Source organism: Panthera onca, chromosome B1 (assembly GCF_046562875.1).
Source record: "Panthera onca isolate mPanOnc1 chromosome B1, mPanOnc1 haplotype 2, whole genome shotgun sequence".
NCBI lineage: Eukaryota > Metazoa > Chordata > Mammalia > Carnivora > Felidae > Panthera > Panthera onca.
In genome coordinates this window covers 130,170,089-130,185,841 of record NC_138342.1, presented here as the reverse complement: position 1 = coordinate 130,185,841, position 15,753 = coordinate 130,170,089, and the positions used below count along the sequence as shown (strand labels likewise).

Genomic DNA, 15,753 nt, shown 5'->3' with positions numbered 1-15,753 from the left:
ATACATCAGGATCCCATTACACTCACAAAACCAGAAACCCAGAAAAAGGCATATCTACTTCGTAACTACAGCAGAGAGTTATTTTGACACATAGGTGATGGAGTCGATGGATTTTGTTTTTCCTTACAAATAACTGTGACATGATAGGAGAGAACTCTGACGACTTTAAGAAGGTTAGTCGTTCCTCAATTCACTTGCTGCCTTTTGATCGTGCATCCTGACTGAAATCATTCTACAGGCTCATCAGGACCTCCGGTAAAGCTATTTTATTCCAGTGTCTAACCTGAAACATGCAGATTCTAGCTTTTGGAGCAACAGTGAGGTTCTTTGGGGACTGAGTAACCAAGCAGTGATGAATTGTGCCCTTTCCAACAGGGCCAGAGGCATGTTGAAGCCTTGTATCTGTGCTACTAATGCTTTTTCCCATTTCAAGAGCCTTGCCATCATTAATCTTTTAACCTCTGGAACTCCCTAGTGAGGTCATTTCTGTACAAGCAACCACACAGAGCTGGGAAATGTGGCGCTCAAATGCACGAGTTTTGTGGGTAGAAAATAGAATTTTGGTGATTAACAACGAGTTTGCTTTTATTCTGTCCTAGCTGATTGTGAATGTTTACCTACTTTAAAGGAAGAAAAGGAATCAAACCACAACTCAAGGTACTTCTAATTTCTACCATTGATTATATGTGTGTGGGGGAGGGTATTGGAGACCAGGGTAGGGCATTTTCATTTACCATCTCTGTGCTTGTAAATTTTATGTGACAATTTACATGGGTATATAGGTGTGTAGTGTGGAGAAAAGAAAGGTACAAAGTACAAAGTAAAAAGAAAGATACAAATAGAAAGGTACAAAGTAAATATCCTAGTGACTCTATCTTTTGAAGTAAATTAATACTGGCATTTTCTTTGCCCTTCTGAAGACATACTGTTGAGTCGACTTCTGTTTTAGCCACAAAACTTTCCAACTGTAACAGGCTATAGGTTTGTTTACCTTGGATAAATAGATGTTTGGTAAGGAAAACAGATGGAAGTGACAGCCTTACTGGATAACTGTAAATATGAGTGAGCAAAATGAACATATAAAAAACAAAACAGAACAAAACAAAACCCCACCTGGATTGGATTGTCATAGGAGAGAAATTAAATGAGAATTTTAAAAACATATTCCATTCTACCACTAGGTGGCTCTGCTTGATAGAAAATTTTAGTGGTCAGCACACCAGAATCTTGTTTAAATTTTGCTACCTATTGTGAGGCTAGAAATGACCACGCCTGGGGTGTTTTTGATCAGAGGACTGTTTGGTCAGGACGTGGGAAGCGTCGCAGGAGAAAGGATTGATGATTCAGCAATCGTGGGGACTTGTTCCACACAGCAGCGCTGTGATTTGGGGGGCACCAAATTGTTGGTAGGGGTGACTCAGAGGTGATCAGCGAGTAGAGAACTTGACTGAGACTGTGACTGACACTTTACGCTTCTGTTGGAGTAGATAGAATAATCTTTCAGAGCAGGGTAAATACCACCCGTCTTCTCTCCCTCCGTGTTAACCAGAGGTCTTGTGCCTGTCATCTTAAATGCTTCCAGAGTGCAGACATTTGTCACGGGCAGTCCCTGAGGCTGGAGCCTTGCAGGAAAAGACTGATAGTAGATGGTGATCGGGGCAGTCAGATGTTTGTCTTCTAGCCCCTTTTTCTGCTCCTTCCCTTAAACCTTATCTGAAAGGTCGTCACCCTACATCTCACACATCACACCTCTACAGTCTCAGTGAGGTAAACCTCGGCTCTGATTCGGAAGTCCGTTTCTTATTGAAGATTTCAGTCAGCGTTACCAGTCCAGGTTTTTGCATGTTAAAAATTCATCACTGGTTCAGAAAAAATTCTATCCCATGTAAATGAGGTACCAGATATTAACAAGTAGATGAAAGGGAAAAAAATGCTAGCGGGAGCATCACAAAGGCAATTACAAAAGAATATTTTCTCTGCATTTTAATCTTACCTAAAAATGAGTCATGTGTATGTTCAGCACATGGCTCAGATCACCACCAAAACCCTATAAATATCTTATGACTGTATTTCTGATGGGCACCCACAAGCGGCATGGAACACCGGTGGTTTTTATACATCTGCCTCTTGGTTTTTGGAATTATTGGCAACATAGAAGAAACTTGATGTTGAGAACTATATGGTTGGGAAAGCATCTTAGAAATCACATTTTTGAAATATTGAAAGGTTGGTCTTTGAAATAAGCTCTAGGTCATTTCTGCCTGTAAGACAAAAAGCCTTAACCCATTTGGAGAGCTGCTTTATGCTGAACTATTGTTTTTAAGGGGAATGTCTACATTCCTCTGTTGGTCCAGAACTGTTCGGCTTTAATTCACAGGACAGCCGTCAGGCCTTACGTCATTCCCTCTCAGTGAAGCCAGCACCAGCATTAAGAACCAGCAATGGCAAGTCCCAAGGCTTTGGTGCCACAGATACTTTCTGACTGCTGCACAGAGTAGTAAAATATTGTAAAGCAAATCTAATTTTTAGTCACTGAAAAGTCAGAAAGGTACAAAGCACTCAGAACAAAGTCTGTCACAAAATAAGCTCTCAATAAGTATTGGTATTCTTATTATTAACTTAACATTGATATACATAAATTGACTGCCTTTTGGGCTCGTGAGCTTGTGTCCAAAGGCCCAGGCCCACCCACAGTACTGGTTGGGGCATTTTTTTTTTTAAGACTGTATATTTTAGAGCAGTTTTAGGTTTACAGCAAAACTGAGCAGAAAGTACAGAGAGTTCTAATACCCCCACACATGCACAGCCTCCCCGGCTGTTGGCATCCCACACCACAATGGTACATTTGTCACAATCAGTTAACCTACTTTGATACATCATTACCCCCAAAGTTCCCCATTGGCTTTTAGCTCTGTGACTCATCCTTCCTCTACCATTTAAGCAGTGTACAAGTGACTGCAATGCTTCAGAAAGTATATAACAGTCACTGAAGATTGAACTTAGTAGAAAACACACTTCTCCATCCTCTTGCTAAACTAAGACTTCTGGACTCTATTTAAAAGGGCTCAATCCCTGTTGATGCTAGAAAGACACCCTGACGCAAAACCTCTTAGGCATAAAGTCCATGTACTTCTGGAAAAAGGAGTCGATCTGGTCACCATCCTACACTTAATGCACCACATTGGATACAAAGACTTTTCTTGTTAGGGTCCATAATCTCCGGCCTTTCAGAACTTTCCCCATGTACCCCATTGGCAAGCCATTGTTCATTACTTTGTCCTGTCCTCGTTGAATGGACATTTTCTTTTATGCTGTGGAACCTAAAATCTAGCACAGATTTTAATAAATGCCAGAGACATACCGAGCACTATGGGAAGTTTATACTATGGTTTCTGTATCTTTAAAAAATCCATAAGAAAAGACAACAAAGGAATTGTGGAGGAGGGAGAGTTTTATATTCTTATTTGCTTATTGTTATTTCCTTAGCATTTTCCTCCTAATTCGTATTGGTTCTGTGCTAGGCAGTGTAAGAGGTAGTGGGAAGAGTGTTAGTGGAAGTCGTGTCCAAGGGAGGTGGCAAGGCTGTGGGAGAGGTCTGCCCTAGAGTTGAAGAGAAGTTCATCACTGACACGGTTCATCTTTGCCAGCACATGGTGACAACAAAAAGCAGATCTATTGAGTTGGTTTTATTATTGTTTAAATTCTCTGTAGAGAACGCACTCCCTTATTGTCTACCCTCACCCTCACAGAACCTTCCTGAATGGAGCTGGACAGTGGTAACAAGAAGGGGAGAATCCCTTTCATCATAGTGCTTAAGGTGTAGCCAGCCTGTCCCTTCTTCCTGAGGCCTTTATACTTAGACAATTTCCTGCAACCATGGTGTTCTGTCTCTGTAAGCTTAGGTGAATAACCACAGAAAAGGAACTGCAAATAACAGCCAAGTGTCCATCTTCTTTCCTTTATGCCAGTTAGCCACAGTGATGAGTTTATATTGAGTGGGGAACGACTAGGGAAAAAATCAATTTGGTTTCATTCAAGTAGATTTATAATTTTGAAAGCCCATGAATAACAAAAACAATAAGACATTTGTATAGCATTTTATATATGCCAGATGCCTGGGTACTATCACCTAGGAAATTAACTAGTTAGAGGGTGAATAACAGCATCCCTGTTCTGGTTTTGTAATAATTCTATTGTTTATCTTATGATTCATGTCTGAGCTCAATGACATAAAAATGGATCACTTCAATATTTCTCAGGAAAATCCAGTTTAGTTTAATAAAGAATTTTGTGAATTTTTTCCTGTTTCCTCTCTTCTCTTCACCTTTCTCTCTTTTTTTTTTTCTTAGAAAAGTATGATGGTTGATATAATTTTACAAAATATATTTACTGAACACTTAATATGAACACCTAATGCCAGACAGGGCCTGGCATTGTCTATATCATGCCAGTTCGACCAGTTAAAAATGAAATAATCTGTATGAGTAAGCCTGGAACTCAGAGATGTTAAGTGACTTGTCCAATTTACACAGCAAGTTTATGAAATGCAATATTTCTTTTAAAACTACATTTTAATTCTCTTTTATTAATTAGTTAAAATAAGAGATATTCCACAAACTAAAAGATAAATTAGAGATTAAAAAAAAAAGAAGGAACACACAGCAGCAAGAAAGGCAGCCACCATGAGGCTGATACGTGAAAGTATTTGGTAGATGATGCATCCATCATCCCATATATTCATTGAAAAGATCATTAACTGCAAGAAAACAGTGGTTTTAGTGAACTCTTTTGACCTCTTTGCTCAAGTAAATCTCTGGCTACCTCCAGTTATTTTCTTTGTGAGTTTCTTTCCTCTTTTCCTTTTTTAGTCTCTCAAAAGTCTTTTAAAACTCAACAAGTATTTAGGAAGTATATTAAGTGCCAACTGGTTTCCCTCAAATCTGAGCTCTGTATTATGAGGGATACAAAGTAACATATGAGGAGTACAAAGTAACCATTTATAATCCTGCAGGATGATAATCTCAAATAACATTGTTAAAATGCAGGTGTGTGTGCGTGTGTGTGTGTGCGCGCGTGCATGCTCATGTGGTGGGTGAGAGATGTACTAAATTTAATAAAACACAGCCTGCTTGAATAGTGGCCCAGATTATGTCTGCTGTGGGAATGATCTATGTGTCTTGGATGAATTTTAGGCCTGCCTGTGATGTTAGCCAGATGTGTGACCTCTATAATTCCCCCCAGGGCCAGGCCTCTTTCGAGAAGGAGAAGGGACGTTATACTGATGAAAAGGAAGGGAGCACGATCTTATTGTTATGTGAGTTTGTGCTATCCTGAGCTCTATACTTCCCCAAAACCAAGTTAGGGAGCATCATCATGTGAGAAAGGTTTAATGTAGGTTTATTACCATCTTCAGAGCTAAGAAACATTAGCTCTGGTCATAAAGAGGGATTGTTAGAAGATAAACCCGTCAGGAGAACAAAGATGGCTTATCTGATCCTACCTGCAACCAAGGGGGCAGTTAGGAAACAAGGTGTTAAGAGCTGTATCTGTCCTCATTTAACTGCTAGCATTCCAATTAAATGCTTTCTTAAAAATAACAAATCGATGCTTTTTCATCAATTCAATTTGTTTTTATGGTTTGTAGGCCTGTTACTATAAAGGCCTTTAGGAAAGCTGTCCCACATTCTGAAAATATCTGTATAACACTCTGAGAAAAATTCCTCACTAATGCCACTGTCATAGACAAGACACTAAAACTGTAGGAATTAACACTGAGGCAGGCAACAGAGGTTGGAAGCAGGATTACTTACTTTATTTGTTGCAGTCGTGTGGCAGTTTGCCAAGGTATTTTTAACAGAACTCTAGGATTTGCCAGAGTTAACAATGTCTGGGCTCATTTGATCATTTCACAGAGATGATAAATAGCCCCAAAGACAGCAGGGAACGCATCTAACTAAATAGAGGGAAGAACGTGAGCCAGAGAATGGCTCTGGGCTCAGGTAGCGGGCCAGATCCCAGGCTGCTGACTTGCCCACAGGCCTGATGGCCACCGCACCACGGCCAGTAAAAACTCGCACGTGGGATTTGCAACACTAGGAATGACCTGAGGTCCCATAGCTGAGGCAACTTGTATCCACGTTGGGACCGTCTTGTGTGGCAGACCCTGTCACGCTGCTCACTGTGAGCTGCCGAGTGCCACGTGTGAGCTTCTGTGCTCTTCGGTGCTTGAAGTTGAAGCAGGAGGTGGACAGCGTCACACGTGAAGCCTTCAGAATGCTTGTAGAGTGTTCTAAACAAACCGCATTTAAGGGCATTCTCAGAAATGAAAGTTTGTTTTGGAAGATGGTTTCTGAAAGCTTTTGGATATTTGAAGCAATGTTCCAGCTTGTAGTTCACTGACGGACATTTGCTGCTTAGAATCTGCAAAATAAGGATAACATACGTTCATGGGTTTGCACGTCAGGCCCGCAGCCTAGGGCCTTGTATTTGCTCACCTATCCTTTACAACAACCCTAGAAGGTACATGGTATTATTATGCATGTTTTGAGGATGAGAATAGGAAACTCTGGCTAAGAAAGGTCAACTTATCCAAGGTCACATAGCAAGGGAGTGGCTGAGCCCCGGTTCAAGCTCTGGCCATCTGACCCTGTGCTCTTAGCTACTGTGCTAAAAGAGCCACTGTTAGCGCACATGAGCATTAGTACTACCATAAAAGAGCAACACGAGGTGTGAAATACCAAGGCATAAACGTAACCAAAAAATGAATGGCGTAATATAAAAAGAAATTGTTCAAAAATGTTTTGAGGGACATAAAAGATTTTTAAAAATAGAGATGTACTGTGTTCCTGAATGAAAGACTCAACAATGTAAAAATTTAAATTTACGGGTGCCTGGGTGGCTCAATTGGTTAAGCATCTGACTTTGGCTCAGGTCATGATCTCCCAGTTTGTGGGTTCGAGCCCCGCGTTGGGCTCTGTGCTGACAGCTTAGAGCCTGGAGCCTGCTTGGGATTCTGTGTCTCCCTCTCTCTCTGCCCCTCTCCCACTCATGCTCTCTCTCTCTCTCTCTCTTTCTCTCAAAAATAAACATTAAAAACTTTTTTTTAAATTAAAATTTAGAACTCTGCCTTACACTTTAGATTAAAATAGACTCCAAATAAGTTTAAATGTTAAAAAAAGAAAAAAGTCCAGGGAAAATATAGAGGAATTTTATTATAACTCTGAGTTGGGAACTAGTTTGAAAGCATGACACACAAGTCAGAAACCATATCAGAAAAGCATAGTTTTAACTACATTAAAAACTCTAAATTTCTGTACTTCTAAAAACACAATAAATAGAATGAGAAGGAAAATAAAAACTGGGGTAAAGTATTTCCAATACACGTATAATAAATAAAAATTATGATTCTTAAAACACAAACCAATAAAAAGATAATAGTCCCATTTTAAATATGAGTAAAAATTATCAATAAGCAATTTTGCAAAAGAAGGAATGGAAATTACCAAGAGAGCTTTAAAAAATGTTTGTTTTTCTCAGATATTATAAAAAAGTAAATATACTATTTTCACCTATTGGATCAATAAAAAATGAAAATAATAATATCCAGTATGGGGAAGGATGTGGGGAAAAAGATATTTCCCTAAAGAAAGTGTGGGGAGAAGGTAAATTGTACAAAATATCTAGGGAAGGGGGTAATTTGAAAATGGGCTCTTCAAGCTTTAAAAGAGCACGCATTTTAACCTGGTAATTCCCCTTCTAGCCATTTACCCGAAGGTAACAAATGGAAATGTGCAAAGATGTAGCATTTTTTAGGCTAAATAAAGACTATTGGAAAGGGTCTACATGTTTAACAATAAGGGTGTGTAGTTTAAAAATGCTTTTTCATCTCATGAGGCAATGAGATCCTCTATAGCCACTAAAAAGATATTGTGTATTTATTAGCAAGGACTGAGGTCTCCAGGTGAATGAGAGTGAGCAAAGCAGTCGATAGCACAATATATGTAATAGGATCCTACTTTTGTACAAAAAGAATGCATGTCATTATCAAGGGAAGAAAGTTTGGAAGAATGAACACCAAAATGTTGACTGTAGTAAGATTGTTGGTATTTTTGCTTTGCTTATTTGTATTTAGTTTTCTAACAGAGGCCACGGATTGGTTTTATAAAAATTAAAAAAAAAAATCACATCTGTTGTAACAGCTGGACGCAGATCAGCGTTGTGGACAAAAGAGGGCTCGTGCCCACTACTAGTGAGGCTTTGTGTTATACTGTGCTTAGGGGAGCTGAAGTCTCCAGATAAGGCCACAGAAGGAAAACCCGCAATTCAGAGACTTATGTTCTATAGAGATGAACTTCTGGATCTTAGAAATAATATTCTGCTACCACCCAGTTTCCAAGAAATGGAACCTCCTTGCCCAGTTTAAGAGTGGTGGTACAGGGTAACTTAAGTGAAGGGGTTGTTAAATCTGCTCTTCAGCTAAAAACTTTCTTAATTTTCCATCAGCTTCCCATTGTAAATAAATTTTGCTACAGAAGTTGTCCTTCTGTTCACAATTGCCCTCCTCCTCCTTTCGTACTGGCTGTCCGCCCTTATCACAGCATCTTCCCCCGGTCTTCACAACACAAATGCAAACACATAACCATACACACTACGTTTCCCCTCCCCTTTCGTGGATAGATCTATTTATCTGGCTACCTATCCGTCTACCAAACTGCTTCAAAGTCTTTTTGGAAACACATGCTGTTTCCCTGAGCAGGAGAGCCCTGAAGTAGGAGTAAGAAGAATACAGTCTGTTGCAGACTACCCATGTCTGTGAGCTAAGGAGATACGATGTTCTGTTGATTATTATCATTCGGGCACTTCCTTGGACACAAAGGTCACTTCAAGTAGGGATGTTCTGGAATTTGAGTGATGGGACACAAAACTGAAAAAAGAAGCAGGAGGAGAGGGAGAGTGCCTGCTCTCCGGGAGACGTGGGTGGAGGTATGGTCTCACTGGGGAAAAGCTGCAGAGCCAGCTATGTGGCCAAGATAGCCAAGTTAGAAACAAAAGCACAAATTAGCCAGCCAGCACAGTCATGTCCGAATACCATGTCCGTAATTTATGTCTATTCACACTCCAAGATGCCTAATGGTTGAATTCTGAATGACACGGAGAAAGCACCTCCGTATCCTTTGTGGATACGAAGAAAATGGGCTTTTGAAAACACGCCAGGACCACCAACTCTTGAAAAAAACAATGCATGGAAATTTTTTTAAAAAAGGAAAAAAAAAAGGCAATTTGGCATCTATTCATAGAGAATGGGATTCGTTTTAATTAAAGGTGGGGGGGGGGACCCCCAACTCCATCTGGTTCTCTCCACATCAGCACGAGGGAGGGATATTGGAGCAAGAGCTAGGGATTATTTCTTGGCTTTCATGGATTTCCTCCTCAGGGATCAAGTATAAAATCCAAACCAACCTTTGTTTCAGAAACTGTAAGCTGGACACTGTTGGCTTCCTGACTGTTTATGTTCTCTTGAGTCACCTCCACAGTGGAGTGACCAGCTCTTGGTAGCTTCTTGGAAATACACTATTGTTCTCTCTCTCTCTCTCTTTTTTTTTTACAGTGACAGTGAATCCTGAAACTGAATGGTGCTAATGTTTTCCAAGGAGCAGCCCTGGAGGGAGCCTGCCGAGCCTGCCAATGGAGGATGAAGAGGATGCAAATTTAATTAATTTCAAATCAACACAGACACAAGAACCTTTTGCTGTGCCTCCCAACACCCACTCTCCCTAACGATGGCATCACCTGTACTTGGAAGAATGCACGATTGAGAAGCGCCGGGCAGAGGCTTGGCTGCCATCCACCGTGGCTTCTGAGGGTGGGGTAGCCACGGGACGCGTTCACCTCTCCTCAGCGCCTGTTCCCTCCTCTCCACCAACCTCTAGCTGCCTGTACTCACTGCGGCCACACTCTCCAGGTCCTTGTTCCCTTTCTGCTTCATTCCTTGGAGTTTAAATCAGGAAGCTGTTTTACATACGGCCTCCTTCTGGGTCACCTTGTTACCTAATTAGCTTTGGATAATTTCCTCTGATTAGTCAAGTCCTCTGATAGGTCCTCTGCCTTCAGCGGGAACTTTCCTCAAGGCCAGTTACGTCATGGAAAAGACAGCGAACAAAGCGCGTGTTTCACTCTATACATCATCCCCGGGGGTTGGGAAGCGCGTCTACCTGCCAAGAAGACAGAGTGAGAGTCCACCGTCCTGAGGAGATGTTGTCTGGTGACCTGCGGACTCTGAGTTGGCCAGACAGGCCCCTTGGGCACTTCTCGGAGGAAGAGGAATCTGCAGTGAAGGAGCGAGATGATCTCCCTCTCGGCTAAGATCACCAGCGCGGTCACATTTCTCCAAAGCTCATTCTTGCTCTCACCACACCTCTTTGCCTTTGTGTGAAGAGAACATGGGCACAGGGGGTCATCTGCCAACGCTTTACATTTTTGAGATCTTTAAGGTCGTTTGCAACAAACAGAACAGGAACAGGCAGATACCTGTGCCCGTGGCAGGCGTCACCCACTGTACCTTCCTGTCAGGCTGGCACAAGCCTCGTGTCTCCCTGGACACAGCTTTCCAGGAGGCCGCTATCAGTCCAGCAGAGGTGACATTCTACACGGGGTTTGTTGACATTCTTGTACAAGAAGCAACGGCGCCAGATGCAGAAGGGCCTGCTTATCATTCCCATTCACGGAAAATCAATCCTCACTGAATCCTTGATTGTCCAATTCTGACCTTTAAAGCAATCTGGCAAACTGGGAGTCCTCGGGTTTTCCGCAATACCTGATATTGTATTCCAGGAAAGAAATAAAGAGTGAACACTTTATTTATTTTACTTTCCACATGTAAACTGAGGGGAGATGAGGGTCACCACACATTTGCTGCTGAATTTGGGGTCTTGGGTTCGAAAGGCTGCCTTAATACATAACAAAACTACCCCTCTCCCCCTTCTCGGAATCCCTTTGACTGGTACTCACCTTCTGAACTATGCCCATCATTTTAAAGGCAGAGCTCCAAACCAGGGAAATCTTTCCGTACAATGAAAGAGAACTATCTGGTTGTGTTTAACCACTGCTATTGTGTTATCCTGGGACTTCATGGAACTGTGGCAAAAGACAGTCTTTGTGGTATATAATGTCAGCAGATTCATCTGTCATATCCTCGTTAGCACATCCTAATAAGGCATTTTTGTTTTCACATCTGTTTTGCATATTCATATTCAATTTGTGGTCGACAGTGACTCTCGGATATTTATGCCAAAATTGCCATTTTCTGAATTATTATTTCTGCCTGTTTTGTTACTTTGTTTCTTCTCCACGTTTTGACTCTTTGAAGAGTCTTAGATTGCTTCCTTCTCTCTCTAGGTATCTAAGATTTTTGCTGAATACTTACGCCTATAAACTTTATCCAAGTCTCTCAACCAATGCACCTAAAAGTTCAGAGAATGATAACGGGTCTTGAAATCTCATTTTGATTAAGCAATACTTTATGAACATTTTAATACAGTTAAAATATTCTCATTCAGTATTTAAAATAACTTTAAATTTCAGAAGAAGCAAGCTTCAGTAACATGTCATTGAATTTATGTCTGCAAAATGTCCTAACCTCTATAATTGCACAGTCTACAAGGAATTTTTTTTAGAAGGTAGTTTATTCTAGCAAGGTCTATGAACCAAAGCAGCGAAGGGTCAATCCTAGCATCCTGTATCTTTTTATTACTGTTCAATCAATAGATATCATATATTTATGATAATTTCAATAACTGCTTTTAAACCCAAACTTAATTTTTATGTTTCAGACTATTGTTGGTAACAATCACATTAATTTGCCCTAATTGGGTAGCCAATCAGAACAAAATCTGACTTTAGAATATTTTAAAGATATATAACTTTCACTGCATATTTTTGTACACTTTAAGCAAACTAGGTTAACAATATTGCCTAGTTAAACTCCTCAGGAAACTTGTTTTAATAAACATACAAGATTATCGATGTGTTACTCTTCTTTTTTAAGCTTATTTATTTATTTTGAGAGAGAGAGAAAGAGAGAGAGCGTGTGCATGCGAATGGGGGAGGAGCAGAGAGACGGAGAGAGAGGATCCCCAGGCCGATTCTGGGTGGGAAACCTGATGCGGGGTTCCAACTCAGGAACCATGAGATCATGACCTAAGCTGAGATCAAGAGTCAGGCACTTAATATATTGACACTTAACTGACTGAGCCACTCAGGTGCCTCTATCAATCTGTTACACTCTCTCTCTCTTTTTTTTTTTTAAAGTTTATTTTATTTTGAGAGAGAAAGAGACAGTGTGAGTGAGTGAATGGTAGAGAGAAGAGAGAGACAATCTCAAGCAGGCTCCGCACAGTCAGCACAGAGCCCGATGCAGGGCTCGAACCCACAAACCCGTGAGATCATGACTTGAGCCGAAGAGTCGGACACTCAACCAACTGAGCCACCCAGGCGCCCCTCAGTCTGTTACTCTTAATTCAGTGATATGACTCCTCTTTCTGGGAAGCTCACTGTTATCTAAAAACAGGCATACAGCATGGATCAAAAGTCATATCCAGGGAGTGACAAATGCCTCTAGCAATGTAAAATGTTTTAAGAAATGCTTTTGTCTATTTTTAAATTTCGACTGTTTAAACTATCAATTTGCACCATCTCTGGAAGAAGGCCCCTATGATAAGTAAACATAAAATATAGGCTTTAGTTTCAGTTTCTGTCAGAATTAATACAAATTCTGAAGGTAGTAGAGTGCCAAGACACAGTTTCATACTGGGAAGACACTGCTGAAATTCTCATTGTGGGGAAAACATTGAGTTTTATGCTGGATTAAATTTACACATGCTACTTTTTCACCGTCAGAAGATACTCAGGATGAATCCTGGGGTTCCACTCAGTATACACAGCAGGCAGGCCAGAGTAGCTCCACCCATAGGTTACATTTCTTCAGTCTTAAAATAATAAGAAAAGTCACTGTATAATAGTGTGGAATGGAATTAGTCAAATTTTTTATTAATAATTGCATAATCCAAACAATGAATTGCCTAAATTACTTTGCTCGTTTGAGCAGCTCTTTGACATTGCCTTGGTATTGTCCTGTCTGGCACCAAACTTTTATTTTCCTCTTCGTCCTTTTGGGAGTAGCTATTTGTAGATACTCGGTGGGGTTTCTTGGTTTGTTTCGTTTTTTTGTCCCATTACCTCTTCTAAATAGCATGTCATATTCGTGAGATAGCAATCCATACAATTATATAAAATAAAACCTTTAAAAATCAATTCAGTAGATGCTCTATGCTCTTTTTGAAATGATATCTTAAGAAGTTAAATTTCTAAGCCAAAGTACATCCAATAACATTGAGACTTTCATTTCAGTGCCGTACAAGTTTAGAAATACAACACTGAACCATTGAAAACAACCAAAGGTGAATGGATGTTTTCCAGTTGGACTTCAGGTGCAGAGGGCTCGGGCAGTCATATTCCTCACATCCCATCAGATTATCATCACTGGCTTTTGGTACTTTATACATAAGTAATTGGGCCTTTTACATGAAAGATATTCTTCACATTTTCACTTCTTTGGGCTGCATGGAAAGAACAAAATGAATGATACATAGAAACTACAAATTGTAAGCAACACTTTCTCCGGTATAAAGATCAGTGGAGAGTAATCACTATATTACTCTGACTTTGGTGAAACCCTGACATTATAATTAACATCAAGAACATGGGAAAACTCTGCATGTTTAATAAATGCTAGCCTTCAGAAAGAGCAGAGGTTATAGTTTTCCAATGAGTGAAAAAATAATCTGGTAGATCATTAATAATTTCACTTGTATGCATCTTGTTTTTAAAGTTAAGTGAAAATAATGTAAAAAATGCTGTATTAGACTCTCATTTTTCAAGTAATATAAAGTCTTTCCTCAGAAGGTCAGTAAGATCATCAGATGTTTATTTATCACTTGGCTTCAATGTATAATTTCTATCTTATAAGTCTCATGTAAGAAATGGTCCCATCACTATTGATTAGAACTGATTTGCAAAACTACTAAAGTTTTAAGACTGATTACAGGTTTTAGGTTCTTTTCTCCTGCCTTGTATGCTGAGAATAATATATGTAATGATATTTTTCCTTTATAGCTTATGGCTTTAGAAATGTCAGATATCCATTACATATGTATAAATTATGCTCAGCTGTATGATTTTTATAAAAAATAAATAAGTACATACACGCTGGTAAGCTAAAGTGCTCATTCAGCAGTGTTAGATGGAAAAGCATTTTTGAATTTAACTGAAAAATAAAGCACTATAAGAGAGGAGTAAAGAGTATCTTTGACATTAGTTTCTATGTGATTAATGTATATAAACACTTAAGATAAATGCTTATTTGAAAGTAAGGTGTTTGTTTACTAAAATGTTGTTGACTAAGAGTAAAGGAGTGAATTATACATCCGTTTAAAGGAAAATTCTTTTAATTTTACTTGTGACTATGAAAAAGAAGGATTGTTACCTTTTACAATTATCTCTTTTGATCCGTATACCTTTTTTTTTTTTTAGTTTTTTTAATGTTTCTTTATTTTTGAGAGAGAGAAAGAGAGAGAGACAGAGTGTTAGCAGGGGAGGGGCAGAGAGAGAGAGGGAGACGCAGAATCTGAAGCAGGTTCTAGGCTCTGAGCTATCAGCACAGAGCCTGACGCGGGGCTTGAACTCAGGAACTGTGAGACCGTGACCCAAGCCAAAGTCGGAGGCTTAACCAACTGAGTCGCCCAGGTGCTCCGATCCACACACCTCTTTAAATAAATGATGCAATACCAATTTTAAAGTTCTTATAGAATTCAACCTGCTTTATACAAAATTGTCTACCCTAAAAATTAACTGGGTTTTCTGCATACCTAAAAGATGTTGTAACACATTCTTGTCTTTTTTCTTTACAAAATATTTTTAAATTGAGAAACGAAATCTCAATTGTCTATGGAATGTAATTTTTAAAAGTATTTCTAGTAAGAATAGAAAAATCATAGGGGCGCTTGAGTGTCTCAGTTGGTTAAACATCCAGCTCTTGGTTTCAGTTTAGGTCATGATGTCACTGTTCATAAGTTCGAGCCCCAGGTCAGGCTCTAAACTGACAGTGCAGGGCCTGCTTGGTATCCTCTCTCTCTCTCTCTCTCTCTCTCTCTCTCTCCCTCTGCCCCTCTCCCTTACTCTCTCTCTCTCTAAAATAAAATAATTAAGAAATTAAGAAAAATCTTAGAGCTAAAACCTTCTCTTTTTCCTAATTACTCACTTTTGTTCATGTCTTTAATTCTAATTTCATTTTCTACACCTTGACATTATAATAGTTGGAACAAGGCTGGCAGACAAGTTCATAACACATAGATAATATGAAGACATCTGTGAAAAAGGATGCATGCCTGCACACAAACCAGTCAGTACATTGACAAACAACGAGCAGAAAGATTCCCCTTCAAGGCCCCAACTAACGTAAAACCTGGTCAATTACGGCATCAGTACACCCCTAGAGTCTGCTGCAGGGTATACGTCCTGCCTATGTTAACCAGAGTGACTACGTGACTGACGTGATTGGGCAGATCGGCCTCGAGATGGCTTGGACCCGAAGAGCAGACAGCCCCACGGCCTCAGGGAAGGGATATGAAGAGAGAACAATAATGCTAACTGGAACTTATTGTGTGTATCAGTTGGGAATTAAGTTCAGCTTCTAATACT

General features: G+C 39.8%; 1 protein-coding gene across 5 annotated transcripts in view; it reads left to right on the top strand.

Moving 5' to 3' along the window:
* TMEM154 (transmembrane protein 154) overlaps positions 1–12,017 on the top strand; it is a 43,386-nt gene extending 31,369 nt beyond the window's left edge. For 4 of the 5 annotated variants that reach the window (XM_078445692.2, XM_078445694.2, XM_078445691.2 and 1 more), the window contains 2 exons: positions 600–657; positions 9,608–12,017. In XM_078445692.2, the coding sequence (XP_078301818.1) occupies positions 600–657; positions 9,608–9,623 (74 nt within the window). In that variant the 3' untranslated portion in view covers positions 9,624–12,017. The remainder of the gene's footprint in view (positions 1–599; positions 658–9,607) is intronic. The other variant, XM_078445695.2, reaches the window with a different exon arrangement.
* The last annotated feature ends 3,736 nt before the right edge of the window (positions 12,018–15,753 follow it).